At 33.3% G+C, this 19873-nt stretch overlaps 3 protein-coding genes across 3 annotated transcripts; 1 reads left to right on the top strand and 2 right to left on the bottom strand.

Annotated features, from left to right (window-relative positions):
* The first annotated feature begins 2425 nt into the window (after window positions 1-2425).
* LOC110020865 (interferon-related developmental regulator 2-like) lies at window positions 2426-11923 on the top strand. Its single transcript, XM_020719133.1, has 13 exons — window positions 2426-2772; window positions 2890-3055; window positions 6251-6331; window positions 6518-6600; window positions 6675-6787; window positions 6871-6981; window positions 7327-7439; window positions 7516-7822; window positions 7912-7995; window positions 9045-9095; window positions 9428-9499; window positions 10336-10404; window positions 11748-11923. The coding sequence occupies exons 1-13, from the start codon at window positions 2763-2765 to the stop codon at window positions 11784-11786; spliced, it is 1299 nt and encodes a 432-aa protein (XP_020574792.1). The 5' UTR covers window positions 2426-2762; the 3' UTR covers window positions 11787-11923.
* A 2402-nt stretch (window positions 11924-14325) lies between these two features.
* Window positions 14326-14973, bottom strand: LOC110020831. Its single transcript, XM_020719087.1, has one exon. It carries the CDS (start codon window positions 14901-14903, stop codon window positions 14481-14483), a length of 423 nt encoding a protein of 140 aa, XP_020574746.1. The 5' UTR covers window positions 14904-14973; the 3' UTR covers window positions 14326-14480.
* Window positions 14974-18576: 3603 nt separating this feature from the next.
* LOC110020820 lies at window positions 18577-19234 on the bottom strand. The gene has a single exon (XM_020719076.1). The coding sequence runs from the start codon at window positions 19152-19154 to the stop codon at window positions 18732-18734; it is 423 nt and encodes a 140-aa protein (XP_020574735.1). The 5' UTR covers window positions 19155-19234; the 3' UTR covers window positions 18577-18731.
* Window positions 19235-19873: the final 639 nt, after the last annotated feature.

Raw genomic sequence — 19873 nt, 5'->3', positions numbered from 1 at the left:
AGACGACGATCGACGATGGCGAGGATGATCTTGGACTTGAGCTCATTCTCAAAGCCTCAAGTTCTCTCTTAAGCCTCCTCCCCTTCATGTGAAGGGTGGGGCTCTATTTATAGTATTTTGGGTGCAATTAATGCAGGAATAAAAATCATTTTGATCGGACGGTCCGGAGAGCTTCCCTCGATCGGATGACGTTTGATAGACATTTGAGTACCTTAATGATAGTACCTTAATGATGATGTTAGAATTGAGCAATCTTGGTCTCGTTAGATTCGTCTTGTCGAGACACTCGATTCCACTATGAACTCGCTGAATTCGACATTCGTCTGATCTCTCAAATATATCCGGAAATCTTCCAAGAATGATTTAATCATTTGATCTGGGCTTGATTTAACTTGGATTGGACTAACTTTGATATCATTAGGTCCGTCTCATCGATTCGGTTAGTTTGACTATAAGTTTGTTGAAATCGGAGCTCTGGATGAGTCTTAATTGAAGTTTGAATGTTTTTTGCTCAAGATATTGTCTCAAGATCAGTGTTATGCCTCGAGATTCGTGCCAGATGATGATAATTTGTTGGCGACATATCAATACCATCCATCCATCTAATTCATAAGAAAAATATCATTATATATGTATAATGTAGCAATAATGTATTGTGAGTTTATATTGTCGAATCTTGATTTATCTGTGAATCACAACTTAATGATTGAGCATAAAAAAGGATAGGGGTCAGAGAGATACATGAACGTTAAAACGCCTTGTCTATTAACATTTTTTCATTAAATGATATTCTTATTTATAAGGGGGTTTGTACATAAGGTAATATTATATTTTTGTATGAGCTTTGATGAGGGTTGTTATAGAGAATTCTAAGTATTTTATATGTACGAGTCTATTGCTTGGTTGACCTATGTCTAAGTCTGCTAGATTAGCATGATTTTGGTTGATTAGAGTCAATTTGGTTTGCTAAGCTCGAGTTATGTAGCCAATTGGCTGAACTTGATTAGTTTTGGGTCGGCATGACTGACTCGATCAGTTAGATTCTATCGATTAGTTGATCTAATATGACCATCGACTCTCAATCTCTATATTGGAAACTACAATCAGCTTAGTGAGACTAGGTTATGGAGCAGAGGGTGAATCACCACAACTAATTCTTTGACGAGAGAGTCATTTAAAATGATTGTGAAGCTTTGTTATATGACCAAATTTTCGTCTCATGGGAAATCCTTGAAGACGCTTGTATGATGAAAATTGATGCACATTAATTGAATTATTTTATCTGCTCGAACCTATCAAGAGGTAGGTCAGTGCCTATGCTCGGTTTTCTTATAATAGTTGGTCCAGATGGTTGTCTAGTTTTGGTCCAATGGGTTCGGGTTATAAATGTATGCGTTAAAATGAGTTTCATATGTGGTATTCTTAGGTGATGTTATAGATACGAGTGTTATATATATAAATATAAGATTTTTGATATTAAATATGTAAATATATAAGAATTGTGTGGTATTTATGTAAATTCCTCCATATCATTTTCAATAAAAAGTTGCAGCCACTGTTTTTGGGAAACCTGAAAACATAGTTTAAATGGCAGCTCAAAGTTAGAGCGATATATTCTCGCCAAATGTAGGGTGAAGGATTATATCAGAATATTTTATTTCAAAACCAATTAAAATAAATTACACAATTGTTAGTTTATTTTAAATTTAATACTTCAATATTTATAATTTATTCATTTAAAATAATAATATTATTTAATTAAATTTCAATCCGAATATTCTTCGGGACCAAATTTTATCCTGAAATATTTGCATGCATACCCCTCAAGTCTCATGTATTTGCATGTGTTTTATATAAACCTCTAATATGTCTAACAATTCGAGTGTCACTTTCTTAAGACCAACTGTGCTGGAGGTGATTCGAACCTCAAACCTCAGAGGTCTTATACCGAAGATGTCAACCAACTGAAGATGTCAACCAACAAGCCGGTTATGCGGCACACACACACTTTATATATATATTTCAGACGCAATTAATATTATTGCGTCTGAATGAAAAGGGATGGTAAATATATATATAATTTATTATCATTTTCTTATTTTTCTAATGGGGGAAACATAGCAAAAATTGGTACACCTATTTGGATAGAATAAAATTTAAAAAGGGTATTTTGTTGTTGCAAAACTTTAGAAACATCAACCTTTTTATCTATAACAATTAAAGAAAAGGAGCATTTATTTACATACAGAGCCCCAAAACTTGCTATTTACAAACTGACCATCCCTTTTCATTCATTTTTACAAAATATAAATAGTTTGATCGCGACATAGGAAAAAAATGTCACCTTTGCGAATAATACGTAAAGATCAATATTTTGGGTGATGATTATATAATTATCCCTTAAAAAAAACCTATCTTTCGCCCTATTAGTTTGACCGCACCGCTTAAAAATCGAAAATTTTCAGTCAACCACTGCCTCCCATTATCTTCCCAGCCCTCAGCCTGCTTTACTACCATTTCCTCCCCTGCGCAATTTGCTGCCGCTTATCCCCATCCGCTCCCCTTTCATCACATGGCTTTGTTCTTCTCCGGAACATTTCACGCCCCCTTGCCTTTCTCTTCTTCTTCTTCGATCCCAGTCGCGATTACTGCTCGGTTTATGAATTCCTCCGATTCGAACTGTACTTGTTATTTTCATCCGGTTGATTTTCGTGCTCATCTCGCCAGTTCTTGATTCCGGCACCCTAGGGCAAGATTTTGCGATGGGGAGGCGTAAGTTTTTGTTTTAAAGATTACTTTTTTTTGGATCTGGTTTGGTAATTTGTTGTGACAGGGCGTCAAAATTTGATCTTTTTAGGGTTTTGATATGGAAGTGTGGATCTTTTGCAGGAAAGCAGAAGACTGTTGAGGTAGATCAGCTTGATTATAGCGATGATGATAGCGTGGATTCTGGTTCGACGGCTATTTCAGACCATGTTTTAGCTCATGAGACAGAGAGCGTTGACTCGCAGGAGTTTACGCTTGAGAAACACCTTGAAGCTCTATATGAGAAGAGGTTATTTTCATAATTTTCTTGTTTATATATTTGTCCCTAGAGACTTGTTTCTGTTTGATTTGGTTTTACAACACTTGCTGATTTTGTGATTAAGATTTGCAGGATTTCTTGTAAGTTGGCTGTAAAAGGATTGTTGTAGACATTTTAAGAGAGTGTAGAAATATATTCTTCATTAATGAAGAGACTTAATGGTTGAGAGAGCTAATTTAAATGCTTACTAATGGCCCATTTGGAATCAATTTTATTTTTTTGTTTTGCCTTTGTTTATTAAAAACGTATTTGTTTAATGATTTTCTTACATGTTTTCAATTTTATACTTAAAAAGTAAATATACTTGTTTTAAAAATACTCCAAATAACTTTTAGAGGTTGTTTGGCAATGGATTTAGAGCGGTATGTAGGCTAAATCTTGCCAGATGGTCACTTTGGAAGGAATGAAAGCGCAGATTTGATAAATCCGGATTTCACGGATTTCGGCCGTAAATCCCATAAATCCTAAATACCGCATTCGGTCAATTTACAGGATTTACAAGGAGTGCGTAGGGGGTCGGGGTGGATTTATGTTGAAGTTTCCAAACAGTTTGATAGGGGTGGATTTACGTCGAAGTTTCCAAACGGTTTGATGGATTCGCGGGATTTAGGAAATTTTCTTGTTATATGGTTTTCCATGCAATATTTAGTAAATCCGGATTTACAGGATTTACTAAATATTATTAACTTAAATCACATTTTTTGCCAAACAACCTCTTAGATTTGATTGATTTTTAAAACACCAATATCCTAATTGAACATGCCGAACACATTTTAATTTAAAATCAAGCACAAACAAAAGTAAATAAGATCACAAAATAGAAATAATAAAATAAAAGTTATCCCAGATGGCCCCTAAGGAGAGAAGATGTGTTTTAAGAGTGAGAAGTTGAATACTTTTGTGGTTATAATGATATTAAAAAAAAAATCAGATGCCTTGCAAAATATGTTATTAGTTAAAAAAAAAACAATTGCTAATGGTTTATATGATAAATTTAGTACTAAGGAAGGGGAAAATGAGATATGTAGTATATCTAAGATAAAGCATAAGAGATTTTGAGATTTTGATCAAGTTGGATGTGTTAAAAGTGAATCTGATTGGATATTGGTTCAAGATGAATACATCATGAAATATGCAAATGTTACTTTGAAAAATTACTAAATGAGTGCATTAAGGAGGAAATTATTTTTGGAAGGGCATGAAGAACAACATAATGAAATATAACATTGCTGATTAAAAATGTGAAGTTGATTTGGCTATAAAGATGCATAAAGGTACAATTTTAGATTAAGATGAGATGCTTGTTGAGATCTGAAGAGTTAAGAACTATATTATAGTGATTTGGCTAAAAAATTTTCAAATAGAATTTGAAAGATTAAGAGGATGGAAAATAGAAGAACAAGAAATATTTTGTTATAAGCATTTGATAATAAAGGTATTTTCAAGATTTTGCTGGCAATTGAGGAATTAAGTTTATAAGTAATATTATGAAGCTATGAAAGCTAGTGAAGAACATAAGCATAGAAAATTACATCAATTTCAGAAAATTATTTGATTTTATGCCGTGAATTTCTTATAAGCATAATTAAAAATAATTCGAAAAAAGGAAAGATATTTAAATGATTATATTGATCTTGAAAAAGTATATGATCGAATACTGTAAGGATTCATTTGTTGTGCTTAAAGGGAACAATGTGTGTGCCAAAAATACATTGACTTCATTAAAGTAATGCTTGTTGAAGCATTGACTTGTATTAGAATTAGATATAAAGCGGCACAAGTCACTATATTTCCATAAACTTACATCGAGGATCAGTATTGAGTATATATATGTTTGTATTGACTATAGAGATGATTACAAATGATATAGAAATTGAGGTACTTAACTGTATGTTCTTTATTTTCTTTTTACAAGATGATATTATTCTAATTGGTTACATTTTGATCAAAATCAATGAAAAATTTTAATTGTTGGGAAGATGTTAGAAAATAGTAACATAAAAATTAGTAGATCAAAGATTTAGTACATGATATTTAATTTTAGCAGGCTAAACTTTTATCTTTCAGTATTATTAAAAGATAATGTAATGCATATGTATGATATGTTTAAGTGTTTTGAATCTAATATACAAAATTGTGAAGGTGTAGGTGAGGATATGACTTTTAAAGTTGATGCTGGATGTTTAAATCAAAAAGTGCCTTGAGAGCTTTATATGAAAAGAAAATATTATGGAGGCTTATTGGTGTTGTATGCATGTGAGAAAATTATTAATATTTCATGGATATCTATGTCGAGTTGATAAATTTAAAAATATATTAACATCGGCATGTGTGATAATTTAAAAATATAATCTTCAAAATGATTATATTAAAGGAAATGTATGAGTAACATCTATCGAAGAAGATGACCTTAAATAGACTTAAATACTTTAGGCAAGTGCAACAGCAGGTAAAAATGCATATTTTAGGCAAGGTTATAAAGTTAGTATTAGAGGATTAAGAGGGAAAGTGAGTAAACCTAACATTGCATGGACAGATTTTTTAAATGATTTGTGAAGAACACATTTAATACCTCATATTACATTTAACATGAATTAAGGCTAATAAAGATGAATGTTCACTTGTTTACGTGAGATCATTAGTTTATGTTACTTGTAGCGTCCTCGTTTTGCATGCTAGAGTTGTCTTCGTGGATTGATAACTATGGTATGCCCTCTAGAATATCATTTTAGAGTGCTCACGATAGAAACTAGATATTCCGTTGATAGTCATCTTTATAAGGGTATTTATTGACTTATTGTTTGTTTATATTAACGAGTGTACTTGGATTTTGTCAAGGGTTGATAAGTTTTGTACACCATGTTTAGCTTATGTGTTATCATGGACCATGTTGTCTCTTTGTGAGCTTGATCTCTTTTGATTTACTTTATGGCTCATCCTACTATGGTCCTAAAGGGACTTCATTCAATCTTACGTATAGCTTTGAAGGTAAGATCGTCTTTAAAGAAGGTAAGATTTTTCATTCAATCTTCTGACAGAACTAGCACGTTTTAAAGAAGTCAGAACTTTATGCATTTAGGTTGTTTTTCTTGAAGTTTTTCTCTAGACTTCTTCTTCTCATCTAAAACATTAATAGCTATTTCTTACTTATTCTTTATTTGATAGAGGTTCAACTAGAGAGATAGCTTTGGCTGGGCTTGTTACTGCTTTTGAAGGCCATGTGCTTCTTGACTTCATACAGGACAGGTAAGTTCTTCATGATGTTATTCAAATCAATATTGGTCATTTCACGTAATTACATTGTCAGATAATTTTTTTCAAAAATGACCAAGTAACTATTATTGATCTTATCACTCATCAAAGGCCTATAGTGCTTTATGACTTATTTTTTCACTTTGCGCACTTGACTTGGAGGGTATTTTCATGTGACAGATGCATTACTTTATTGCATCAATACCTCGGTTCGCTGAAACGAGGTTCTGTAAAGGAGGCCTGCCTTTCTGCTCGTGCTATTGGTATTCCTCTAATCCTATTTTCGACTCTAATGTCGAAATTGAAATATTTTTAATTCTTTTGTTTTATTCAAAAGGCTTGCTGGCTATCACTGGTGGTACTGGCAGCAACACACATGAAATTATGGGGGAGTCAACACCTCCACTCTCTCGAGTTCTTATTTCTGGACCCGATGCAGTTAGGATTTTTGTACGTATTTTACGATTTGGCCCAACGTATTTTTGGAACATGTATTTGTCAGATTTGTAATATTGTATGATTTATATCTGTAGGTACTTGATTCTCTAGCAGTTGTCACTTTTGTTGGTTCTAATAACTGGGAGGAAACTGAGGCAATCATGAAAGTTATTTGGGAGATTATTCATCCAAAATCGCGTTCTAAGGTATTCAATCTTGTAGTTTTTTTTTGTAAAAATTTCACAAAAAGATAGTAAATATTATGTTTTATTGTCTGTAACCGGTTACAATATCTTTTATTCATACCACACAATTCTTATATATTTACATGTCCAACACCTAAACTTTCATATTTTGATTCATAACATTCATATCTTCAATGTCAAATCTTACTTTTTAAAAATGATGCACGCGTTTTCATGTATAGATTTATGACACCAAGGGATAAATGTAAATATCAAACATTTGGTGTTTGATGTGTAAACACAGAAAAAATGTGTGGTATGTATGCCAATTTCCCTTATTCATTATATTTTATTTTGTCCTTACAGGCTGTAGTTGTTGCTAAACCGAGCTCCGCTACATTAGTGGCAGCTCTATGTGCATGGTCGTTTCTTCTGACGACATTGACCGGCTGGAGGGTTGACCTCGATATGTGGACCGAGTAAGTGAAGCTCGAACCTTTTTAGCTTCAATTATTCACATTTTATTTTTCCCCCTTACCAAAATAGTAATTGCAGGATGATTTCTTTCCTTTGTAATCTTCTCGAAAAAGGTGACCGTGCTGTTCGAATAGCTGCTGGTGAAGCTATAGCTGTCATTTTTGAAATAGTGATAGCCGGCAAATTATCGACTGAGACTAATGATCTCGAGAATCTCGAGGACGTGCCCTCGAAACCGAAGTGGTTTGTGTATTTATTATCCTTGAAAGAAAAAATAATATCTCTAGTTTCGGTTCTGGCAATGGAGGCGGGTGGCAAGGGCACTGATAAAAAATGTTTGAATGCTCAACGCGACATATTTCAGAAGATTTATGATTATCTTATGGTATTACTTTTTTTTTTGAAATTACATATTTTTACATTTATGGCTATAAATTATACTTTCAACCTCAAGTTAATATAAATTTTTTGCAGGATGGCAAACTTCCTGAGACATCTTTAATAGTTTCTAAGAAGCAAGGTGTGTTGACAACTTCTACTTGGACTAAATTGATTCAGGTATGAATCATGAGGCTTGTGCAATTGTATTTTATTTTGATTTTTGAAGTCTATTTCAGCACCAAGAATTTCTTTTTAATACTTCATTCGGCTTCAGTTTGAAAAATTTACAGTCCTTTGTATGATAGTTGAAACCCATTTTCTTCCTCTTTGTCGTAATTCCTACCCTTTTTTACTTCTTATCTTCTGTCGCCTTATATTTGTTGCTTTTCTTTTCATTCTATTTTTCTATACTCTCTTTAAGGGTTTGTTTGGGACAGCATTATGCTGTTAGAGCTATCAAAAAAACTCGTTGTTCGTAAACAGCTCGTGTTCGGCTCGTTTTTGTTTGAAATAAAGAAATAATGTATATTATTTATATAATAATATATCATATATATTTATATATCAATTTAAATCATAGCAGCTAATGTGGTGTGGTCATGTGGTTCTGCGACATCCCTGCATCTATTTTTTTAATTAATTTAAACGAGCCAATTTGAACCCAAACATTAGCCTAACACGAATAAAAATATGTAAGTTGAGTCAAACACGAAATCACCGCTCACGAGCAATTTCAAATCTCAGCCAATTTCGAACGAGCCGAGCACGAGCCCAGCTTGAGCTCGCTCAAGCTCGGCTCGCTTACAGCCCTTTCTGCTATTATTACATTTCAGATCGTCACCACAATTTGTTTTAGAAATTGTTTTCTTGTTGCATTTAAAATAATTTTATGGCTAGAAGTTATTTTTTGCAACCAGATTCGTTGTGTTGGCTGTAAAAAAGTTGTTAAAAAAGAATTTTTTTTTTAATTCTCGCCGTAACTTTCAAAGAAATTGCTTTACTCATCAAATTTTTACGTTCGCCTTTACAAAAAGCTGTAGCCGTCCTAAACTGATCTTTAATCTTCTTTCTTCCGCCATGGATTCGATCACCACTCTTAAATATAAAAATTTCTCACATAATCCTTCTTGTTGGTTTATGATGTCTCTGTTGATTTATATTTTTGCAATAACTGGATGCATATTTTAGGCCTTTTTTTAATGAAATTCACTTTATTTTCTTTTCAGTTGAACTTCTTAAAACGCTTTCTTGGGAGCGGTTTCCTCAAGCATGCACAGGTTGCTTAAACTATGAGATTATTGTCATTTTTTAATATTAATTATTTATAGGAAGATTTACATACATACCACTCAATTCCTAAGCATTTGCATGTCTAACACCTCGACTTCAATTTTTTACATATATGCCACCTTATGCATGAACGAATGTATTTCACTATTTAAAAGTTAAAATACTACTATTTTTTTATGTGATATGAAAGATTTGGGTGGGGGATAAATTTAAAAAACGAAATTTAGGTGTTAGATGTGTAAATACTTAGGAATTGGGTGGTATGTATGTAAATGCCCCTCATGCATATTCCTCAATTATTTCTCTAATGTTCATGCAGGATAATGAACTGCTGCATAATGTATTCCACCTCATACCACATGCTGAAAGCAATCTATCATCCTCAGAAAGGGTTAGTTTGTAAATCATCCCTTCTTTACTAATTTTTTTCATTTCCCCCCCTGGTTTTTCTTAAATCAGGTTTTGATGAATAAGTACATATATTGTTTATATGTACCAAAAGATGCAATAATATCTAATTATCTGATAAATTATGGGAGAAAATGAGTATTGCAAACTGAATTAAAGGAATGCAAACAGAGCCTAGATGACTCATTCTATAGCTAAGCCATCATTTTAGCCTAATAAATCCTACATGCTAATTTAATAAAAATGAAATAAATAAACCTGATTAGGTCTTAGATTTTTATTGTTAATTATTTTCTACATGCATCTCTTTAAGCAATGTTTCTGTCTTCAAAGAGCATCTTCTTCAAAGCTTGATCACATATGCAATTGATTAGCTTCAAAGATACATTTTTTGGCTACTATTAGACGGCTCATTATAATTAAATTTGAATTATGGAGTTAATAATATCTAGAATGAGATTCACATGCACACCACTCAATTGTTATGTATTTACATATCAACACTTGAACTTCCTTTCTTACGTATATGATAACTTATGCATGGAAATGCTTTTTTTCACTTTTGAACGTCGAAATGGTGATATTTTTTATGTAATATGAAATATTTGGCTGGCATAAATGTAAAAGCAAAGTTTTCGTGTTGGATATGTAAAAGCATAAGAATTGGGAGTTGTATGAATATGCTTAAGAATAAATGAATTGAAATGTAAACATATATATATTTGTGTTATATCTATTCCTTTTTTAGCCTTCATTTTGCCATGTTATTTATTGCTATTGCTCATTTCTTATGCGAAATCCGTGTTTTCGCACATTTAGAGGATTGCTAGATCATCCGGCGATAGAATGAGAACTCAAGAGTTGAAGAAGGATCGCCACTTGGCTCAGGTATGCCCTTCATTTTAGCACAAATTCTTTTGGTTAAAAATTCTCAATTAATTTTTTTATTTTCTTACCCATAGTTGCTATTTTAAAATTAAGGTAGTTCATATTGTGGTATTTAGAATTCTAACTTCTTGCCATCTTATTCCTAAGGAAGATTTTGTGGGTTATGTTGGAATCAATGAGGAAGAATGTGATGCTTTTAGTTGTACAACTCCTCCCCTTTTCTATATTTCCACTCTCTTTAATTGCCCAATGCTTTTTCCCCTCTTTTCCTTCTTTCCTTACTAAATAGGGGTATAAATGCAAAGTTTGATTTAGCTCGAGTATTGTTCAACTTGGCTCGATAAGCAAACGAACAAAAAAAAATTCTTTTTGTTTTCGACTTAGTAACTTATCGAGTTGAACATGTGCTGTTCAAGAACATAAAATTCATTTGAAAGTCATATATAGCTTATAGAAGATATGTCATCATGCATCTATACAATATATATAAAGGGAAATTTCTTCACATGCCACACAATTCGTATGTATTGCATATCAAACATATAAAGTTTGATGTATACAAGCTATAACACTTGGTGTCATAAGCCTATTTATGAAGAGGTTTTTTCTCATTTATACTATTAGTAATAGTGTTATTTTTGATGTGATGTTAAAGTTTTGAGTGTTATAAATATAAATAAATTGGTTTAGGTGTTAGATATATAAATACATGAGAATTATTGCCTCATAGATATATTGTATATTTACACACATTGAATGCAAGTTGTTTCATAAACTCCTTCATTAACTCATTTGAAGGTTAGGATTTAACCTGATCTTAAATTGAAAATATAATTTTGGGAGTTCATAGGGTCACATATAGCTAAATTATTGATCTTTTTTATTTTTTTTCCTTTTTTGGATTTAGTTGTGATTGAGATTCAATTAAGTCTAATTAATTATAGATTTGATGCTAATAATTTTAGCATATGCTTATTATTGCTAGACAAATAGAAATTTGTGTTTTAATTAAATTAGATCTGATTCACCCATTGTTATTTCTGTTGTTTTGAAGTTCAAATACTATTCAATAATTTATCAGGTTACTTGTTGAACGATAAACGAATATTGTCACTATAACATTAAAGAACGAGCACGTTAATGTTCAACCTCGTTTGCTTACACGTCGGTTTTGTTAAAATTTTATCTAAGGTTGGTTTGATTACTTGAATAAACTAATATAAAATAGTTTATACAAACACTTTGTGTTGTTCATTGAGTGGACTCGGTGAGTCGAGTCTTATAGAACCTCTTCTCGAGTTTGGCAGTTCATTAATAAATGTTTTCAAACATTTGTTTTGCAGCTGAGGAAAGGAGCTCTTCTGTTCAACTCTCCCACTTAGCAAGTTTGTTGTTTCCTCCATGAATGGATTCTCTACCTCTGTTTCTGAATCTCTTCAGATTTTTATTGTAATTCTGTAGCAAAAGCAATGCCAAACAGGGTCTTGAAGCATGATTTGAAGAACTGATTTTAATTATATTTTTAGTTATTTTTTTCCTATTTTTTATTTGATGGATGTTTATTGGAGCTACTATTAAGCTTGGATTAGATTTTGTTGTTTCTTATTGAAAGCAAGAAATGTATTTATACGAGCCTCTCGATCAATCTCTCGTTCCTAAGAATTCCATCCCGCACATAGGCGGGATCGAACTCGTGACTCTAGGGGTCTTAAATTATGTCAACCAAAGAGTCACGGTAAGTGGCACATAACAAGAAAGCAATGTATGAAAAGCCAATTATTTGAAGACTTTGGTGTTATGTTTTTGAATATTTTGACATTTCGAGTACACATCTTATTGCGAGCGAAGATGTTTAATAACTTTAGGATTAGTTGTTGGGTAAATATGCCAAATTTATTTCAATTATCAAGTATAAAAAATAATCAATAAATATGAAAATTTACATACATAACATCTGGTTCAATCGTGAATCAGTCATTCAATCAGTTCGGTTCAAGCTCATAAATATTTCAACATAGAATCGAGATTGACTTGATTAGAATTAGGATTGACTCAGCGAATCGATTTAGTTTCTAAAGAACGAGTCGGTTCAAATATTGTTTAATTTTAACAAACTGTTTGATCAAATTCTAGAAATAAAAAATATAAATTAAAAATAAAAAAAAATTCATATTTTAAAATTTTTACTTAAATTATTGTTTAAAATATTTAAAAGTGTTCTTATATTAAAATATTATTTAATGAATTGATAAAAATAATATTTAATTTAAATTATATTAAACTAACTTAAATGTTCATAGTGTCAAAAACATAAATAAATTTCAATAGTAAAAAAAAAGAAAAACCTAAAATGATCACATTATCTTCATAAACTCGAAGAACAAGCAATCCCGAGCATCTTGTCAACATAATCCCGAAGAACAACCAATCCAACAACATAAAAAAATAATTGGAAAAACAAAAATATTGGAAAGAAGTGGAACATAGCCGATGAGTACATAACAGAATGAGACCACATGTAGAAACCATTGGAAAGAAGTGGAAGCATATCATCATATCGTGAAATGAGCGAGCAACATCATCAATTCTAATGGAAAGTAGAGAACAATGTATATGGCTATTATGCCCTCTTTTTTAATTTGGTGTTTAACCATTTTTATGGGCATTAACTTATCTCAAAGCAAATTTAATAGATTTAAATATGTTGGGCTATAATTTATTTTCAATTTTTTTTTTTTAATTTGTTGTTTAATAAGTTGTATCTAAAGAAAATTTAAAATATTTAATGATAATTTTAGCAACATTTTTTTTTTTTGGCATTATTTATTTGACAAAATTACTTAGAACAAGATTGTGTATAATTTATTAGGGATATTTAGGCTGAAATTTTCATTATTTTTGAAAATAAAGCTCATATTATTCTTTTTAACTATTAAATTTATGTATTTATATGTCTCATGATTAAATTGTGGAATAAATAAATGGGATGAGATTCTTTTTTGAAATTTGATGTTTAAGTGCGCGAGTATAAGAAAATAAAAACAAATATTAATTTTATATATTATCCAATTTTATGTAATTAAATTGGCCCTTATTTGTTGTATGAAGCAAAGTTTTCTTCAACTCACAATTAGAAGTTGTCAATTCAGATATAGTACATGCTCGACTCGTTAAGTAGTTCGTGTTTAACTCATTTGTTAAATAAACGAGATGAATACGAACAAATTATTTAAGCTTGAATTATAAACGAGGCATACACAAACAACCCTTCGTTTGATCGTATTCGACTCATTTTAATTTGAAATAAAAAATCATATGTTTTACTTATAAAATAATATATCATTTATTTATATCAAAGTTTAAATCATAACAGTTCGTGTCATCATGCAGTTCTGAGCATTCTATTGCATAGAATTGTTGCAAATTCTAATTCAGCATCTTATATTTATTTATTTTTAATAATTTTAAATGAGATGTGTTTGACCTAAACGTGGGCCCAACACGTACATATTGTTCATGAGCAACTTTGAACAAGCAAAACACGAATCAAACCTGAACTTGCTCGTGCTCAACTCTGTTTTAGCCCTAGAATCACAATAGCTTAATTTTAAAAGAAATAAATTGCGAAATTGATGTCAAAATGCTTTCTTTTGATTGTTTATATATCCTTGAAACTATAACCAGAGAAAAAAAGAGAGGTTGAAGATGATACAATTGGGAAAGATCTACCTCCAGCTACACGAAGCCATGGAAGCACTGGTTCACATCTGCAGAGATGGCTGCCGCACCATCAGCCCCCATGAGAAGCTCCTCAAGCAAAGCTCCATCCCCTGAGTTCATGGCGGAAACAAAGAAATATGCCGCATTGTTTCTAATTAAGAATTCAAGAAAGCCGGGAAGAAAAACAATAAAGAGTTAATGTGCAGCAAGAAAGATAAATTTTCATTAAAAAACACAACATTACAATAAGATAAGTTTTCAGAATACATCAAAAACTAAAACTACAATAACAAAGCAACATCATCTGCTAATGAGTCTATCGCTCCATCAAATTGATTTCTGCTCTTCATCTTCTCTTACAGCTCAAAAGCAGAGGCTTCAAAGCTGTCGGAGAGTCCGGTACCAGTCTTGAATGTCAGCTTCTTAGATGTGGGCTTCTCGAAATAAACTTCCACAACAGAGAGCCATAGCAGCAGCTCCTTCGTCTTCACGCCGGTCATCTTCTTCAGCTTGTACTTCTCCACGAAGGCCGTCACCTCCGGTGCATATGACACAGCCCTCTTTATTTGCTTAAAAACGTGATCTTTCTTCTTCTTTTGTATCAGCCATATGAAGCCGGCTTCGCGATTGTAGCCGAATTCCTCAATGTCTTCTAGGGGGAAGAGACCTTTGGGGAGGCAGAGCTCTTCTAGCAGTTCGATGGACTTCTTCTTGCAGAGTTCATCTCCTCTGTAAATCTCAGCACCTTCTTGGTGGTTTGAGATGGCCGGAGAAGCCATTAAATGGGAGGAGAGGTTGTATGAGTAGTTTGAGTGGTTTGAAGATTGAAAGATGAGAGCTTGTGTGGAGAAGATGATGGTGGGGAGCTGTTTATATTGCAGAGTGTGAAAGGGAAATCAATTATTGCGTTGCAGGCTTTGGGTGGAGTTTGAATCTTTTCAAGTCAGATGTCAGCGGAGTCAACACGTTGAGAGTAAGCATTTGTCGGCGCCAAACTTGGTTGGATGTGGAATGGGTCAAATTCTCCCTTATTTAACAAATAGATATTTAACTTATTGAATTTGATTTAGTAAATCTAATAAATTCAAATTTATTAAACATTGGTTAAATTTGAAAATTTATTTTGCTCTGGAATTATTAAATCATGTAAATTCAATGCTGTCCGAACTCAGAATGCAGCTCTATATGCTCAGAATGCAGCTCTATATGCAAACTCCCAGTAATGTATCGTCATGTGTGCTGCCTAAAAAATATTAAAGTGGAACAACAAACTCCGCAATAACACTGAAATAACCTCAAAATAACTCTGAAATAATCTCCGCGGTTCCACTTTATTAAACCCGATAACACTGTGCAAGTTATTTCGGGCTCATTTCTGAGTTATTTTAGAATTATTGAAGATGAACTCATATATCTACTTTTACAATCCAAAAATAACCCAAAAATAACCCCGAAATAACTTATGTGATGTTATTTCAGGGTTATTAAAGTATAACCACAGAGGTAATTCAGAGTTATTTCTGGGTTATTGAAGTGGATAATATAAGTTTCTCTTCAATAACCTCGAAATAACCTTCACGGTTCTACTTCAATAACCTCCGCGATGTAGCACACGTGACGACATACTATTGGAGTCCAGACATAAAATTTTTCAGACAGTTAGGAGGATTAGATATAGCTTGATTCCGAATCGTGCAAAGTTAAATCCATCGATTTATAGGATTTACTAAATTCAGGATTTACGGACAAAATCTTTGAATTTTGGATTTATTGCATTCCCAAATTTATTACTCAAAATGACAATCTGACAACATGTCACTTGATTCGTTGTCATACTGCCTCTTATAACATATGCGATGTCCGACCTGATTAATGTAAGATATTGCGAAAACCCTACCAAATGTCTATAGAAAGTAGGTTGTGCATAAATGGTAAATTGATTTGCATCATTAGTAAACTTTGTACGAAGAGTGAGAACAAACTTACAATCCAACAAACCAGCTCAACTTAATAACTCTTGAGCATATCGAGATTGATTTAAATGGAACCATAAGGTGTGGGTTGAACATGTATACCCCAAAAATGATGTATAGAACTAAGTTTTCTCATATCAAAACGAGTTGCGAGCTGAGCAAAAATGTCATTAATAGGATTATCAATATTACCTGATATAAGTATATCATCGACATACACAAGAATGTAAATAAAGACTGTAGAATTTTGAAAAATCAGAAGTGATGCATCAACATTAACAGTTTGAAAACCAAGTAACTGTAAGTAAGTAGTCAAAGTGGCAAACCATTGACATGGAGCTTGTTTCAAACCATAGAGTGCCTTGTGATGTTTGCAAACTGTTGACGGGAATTTTTCGCATGTCTTTGGGTTCTCTTCGTTGAAGAAGGTGTGTGAGGAGAAGCTGGTGAGAGGGGTATTAAATGTGGAGAATGTGATAGATGTGTTGCTGCTCTCAAACCTCTGTGATGCATAAAGGCTCTCTCGGATTTGTAATCGTATGATTATTTGTAATTTTGGGGAGGTTTTAGGATCTGAGGGATGGAAGGCGATGAGAGAGAGCAATCCAGAGTGTGGAGAAGGAGATTCTTGATTGTGTTGTTGAAGCTGATATGGTAAGTTTAGCATTGTTTATGGTATTGGTTTGGGGGGCATTTACATACATACCGCCCAATTCCTAAGTATTTGTATGCTCAGGATTAAATTGTGGAATAAATAAAGTGGGATGAGATTCTTTTTTGAATTTTGATGTTTAAGTGCGCAAGTATAAGAAAAATAAAAACAAATATTAATTTTGTATATTATCCAATTTTATGTAAGCAAATTGGCCCTTATTTATTGTATGAAGCGAAGATTTTTTCACCTAAAAATTCAAATTAAAAAAAAATTCTTATATTGAATGCATTATGTGTGTGCTAATTTTAACAAACGCCCTAGTGTTAGCGCTGGCGTGGAGTCCGGTCCACCCAACCCGCAAACTCCCGCTCCCGCCTCTCCTTCTGTTTTCGCAAAATGACGCTTCCGTTCTCGAAGGGTCACACATCTTCACAAATAACAAATCCCTCCTTTCTTTTTTGCGAAGAGAAGCATCCCTTCTCCAGAAACCGTTCCCGCCTCCTCTATTTCGCGAAGAGAAGCATCCCTTCGCTCCTTTCTCTTCGTGATAAAAGGAGAGACTCTCCTTCATATCTGGATGACACAAGAAGTCACGATTTTCTTCTTTAAGGTTTCCTCGGGATAGAGGAAGAGTTCTTCGGGTTTCCACGGGACAGTGGAAGAGAAGAAGTGCAAGGAGTAGTAGTTTCTTGCGGCAGAAGGAAGAAGAAGGAAGAAGAAGAAGAAGATTGTTCTCGTTAGGCTTCTTCTTGGTGGCTTGTGGCAGAAGAGAAATTGGGTTTATTTCTCTTGTAAGTTTGTCCTCTTCGGTGTATCTCGGTGTAGAATTTTCTTCGGTGTATATCGGTGTAGAGAGAGAAGAACAGAGAGAGCAATGAAGAGTGAGTGATTCCTCTTGTAAGTCGATGTGATCGACTGATGTAAATTTTCTCAAGTAGTAAAATCCTCTGCAGCTCCGTGGATATAGGCAATTTGCCGAACCACGTAAATCTGTGTGTTCTTTTCTGGTGTAATTTTTCTCGTTCTATTTTTCGCTTCGTCGATCGTTCTCCTGTTTGATTTATATATATATCACATCAACTGTTCTAGTATATATATTTCATAACAATTTTCTTGTATTTTACGTTGATTTTAGATGACTATTATATTACTTTTTCAATTATAGCATGTGCTCGACTCCTTAAATAGTTTGTGTTTAACTAATTCATTAAATAAACGAGACAATCACGAATAAATTATTCAAGCTTGAGTTATAAACAAGACATATACAAACAACTCTTCATTTGATTGTGTTCAACTCATTTTTCTTCGAAATAAAAAAATTATATGTGTTACTTATATAATAATATATCATTTATTTATATTTAAGTTTAAATCATAATAACTCATGTGACATGTAGTTCTGTGTTTTATATTACATACAATTCTTATAAGTTATAATTCAACATCTTATATTTATTTTTTTTAATAACTTTAAACAAGTTATATTCGACCCGAACATGGGCCCAACACAAACATATTGTTCACTAGCAACTTTGAACGAGCTGAACACGAATAAAACCCAAACTCGCTCAAGCTCAGCTCCTTTTTAGCCCTTGAATCACAATAGATTAATAGCAACTTTGAAAGATCTACCTTCAGCAACACGAAGCCATGGAAGCACTGGTTCACATCTGCAGAGATGACAACAACACCATTGGCCCCCATGACAAACTCCTCAAGCAAAGCTCCATCCCCTGAGTTCATGGCGGAAACAAAGAAACATGCGCATTGTTTCTAATTAAGAATTCAAGAAAGCCGGGAAGAAAAACGATAGAGTTAATGTGCAGCAAGAAAGATAAATTTTCATTAAAAAACACAACATTACAATAAGATAAATTTTCAGAATACATCATAAATTAAAACTACAACAACGAAGCAACATCATCTTCTAACTAGTCTATCGCTCCATCAAATTGATTTCTGCTCTTCATCTTCTCTTACAGCTCAAAAGCAGAGGCTTCGAAGCTGTCGGAGAGTCCGGTACCAGTCTTGAATGTCAGCTTCTCAGATGTGGGCTTCTCGAAATAAACTTCGACAACAGAAAGCCATAGCAGCAGCTCCTTCGTCTTCACGCCGGTCATCTTCTTCAGCTTGTACTTCTCCACGAAGGCCGTCACCTCCGGTGCATATGACACAGCCCTCTTTATTTGCTTAAAAACGTGATCTTTCTTCTTCTTTTGTATCAGCCATATGAAGCCGGCTTCGCGATTGTAGCCGAATTCCTCAATGTCTTCTAGGGGAAAGAGACCTTTGGGGAGGCAGAGCTGTTCTAGCAGTTCGATGGACTTCTTCTTGCAGAGTTCGTCTCCTCTGTAAATTTCAGCACCTTCGCGGTGGTTTTGGATGGTCTGAGATGCCATTGGGTGGGAGGAGAGGTTGTATGAGTAGTTTTGAGTGGTTTGAAGATTGAAAGATGAGAGCTTTGTGTGGGGAAGATGATGGTGGGGAGCTGTTTATATAGGGGAGTGTGAAAGGGAAATCAATTATTGCGTTTGCGTTGCAGACTGGGTGGGAAGTTTCTAGCTTAGGATGTCAAATGTCAGCGTAGTCAACACGTTGAGAGTAAGCGTTTGTCGGCGTCGTCTGAGGTAGACTTGGTTGGATGTGGAATGGGTCAAATTCTCCGTTATTTAACAAAAAGGTATAATATTGGTTAAATTTGAGAATTTATTTTGATGTGGCCACGAAAAGGTATATTTATCGCAGCTTATCGTCACAGTTGTTATCGAGCCGAGCTTTTAAATCTGAAGCGTGCGAAGTTAAATCTATCGATTTATAGGATTTACTAAATTCAGGTTTTAGGGATGAAATCTTTTAAATCTGAATTCATCGCATTCCATAATTTATTACTCAAAATGACTCTCAAACACAATTTCATTTAACTTGTCGTCATACAATCTCATATAGTTAAAAAAAAATATTATGACCAATCACCGGCAGCTACTACGTCTTCTGATGATTTGTATGTCTGTGGTTGACCTTCCGAATGTGCAAGAATTGTGGTGTGCACTCAAATGCCCTAAAAAATATAGAGAAATCAACATAAAGAACACATGGAACGCCCGAAGGGCAATGATTG

This window comes from Phalaenopsis equestris, unplaced genomic scaffold, assembly GCF_001263595.1.
Source record: "Phalaenopsis equestris unplaced genomic scaffold, ASM126359v1 Scaffold000107, whole genome shotgun sequence".
In the NCBI taxonomy this organism is placed as follows: Eukaryota; Viridiplantae; Streptophyta; class Magnoliopsida; order Asparagales; family Orchidaceae; genus Phalaenopsis; species Phalaenopsis equestris.
This window is presented reverse-complemented; position numbering and strand designations above follow the sequence as displayed.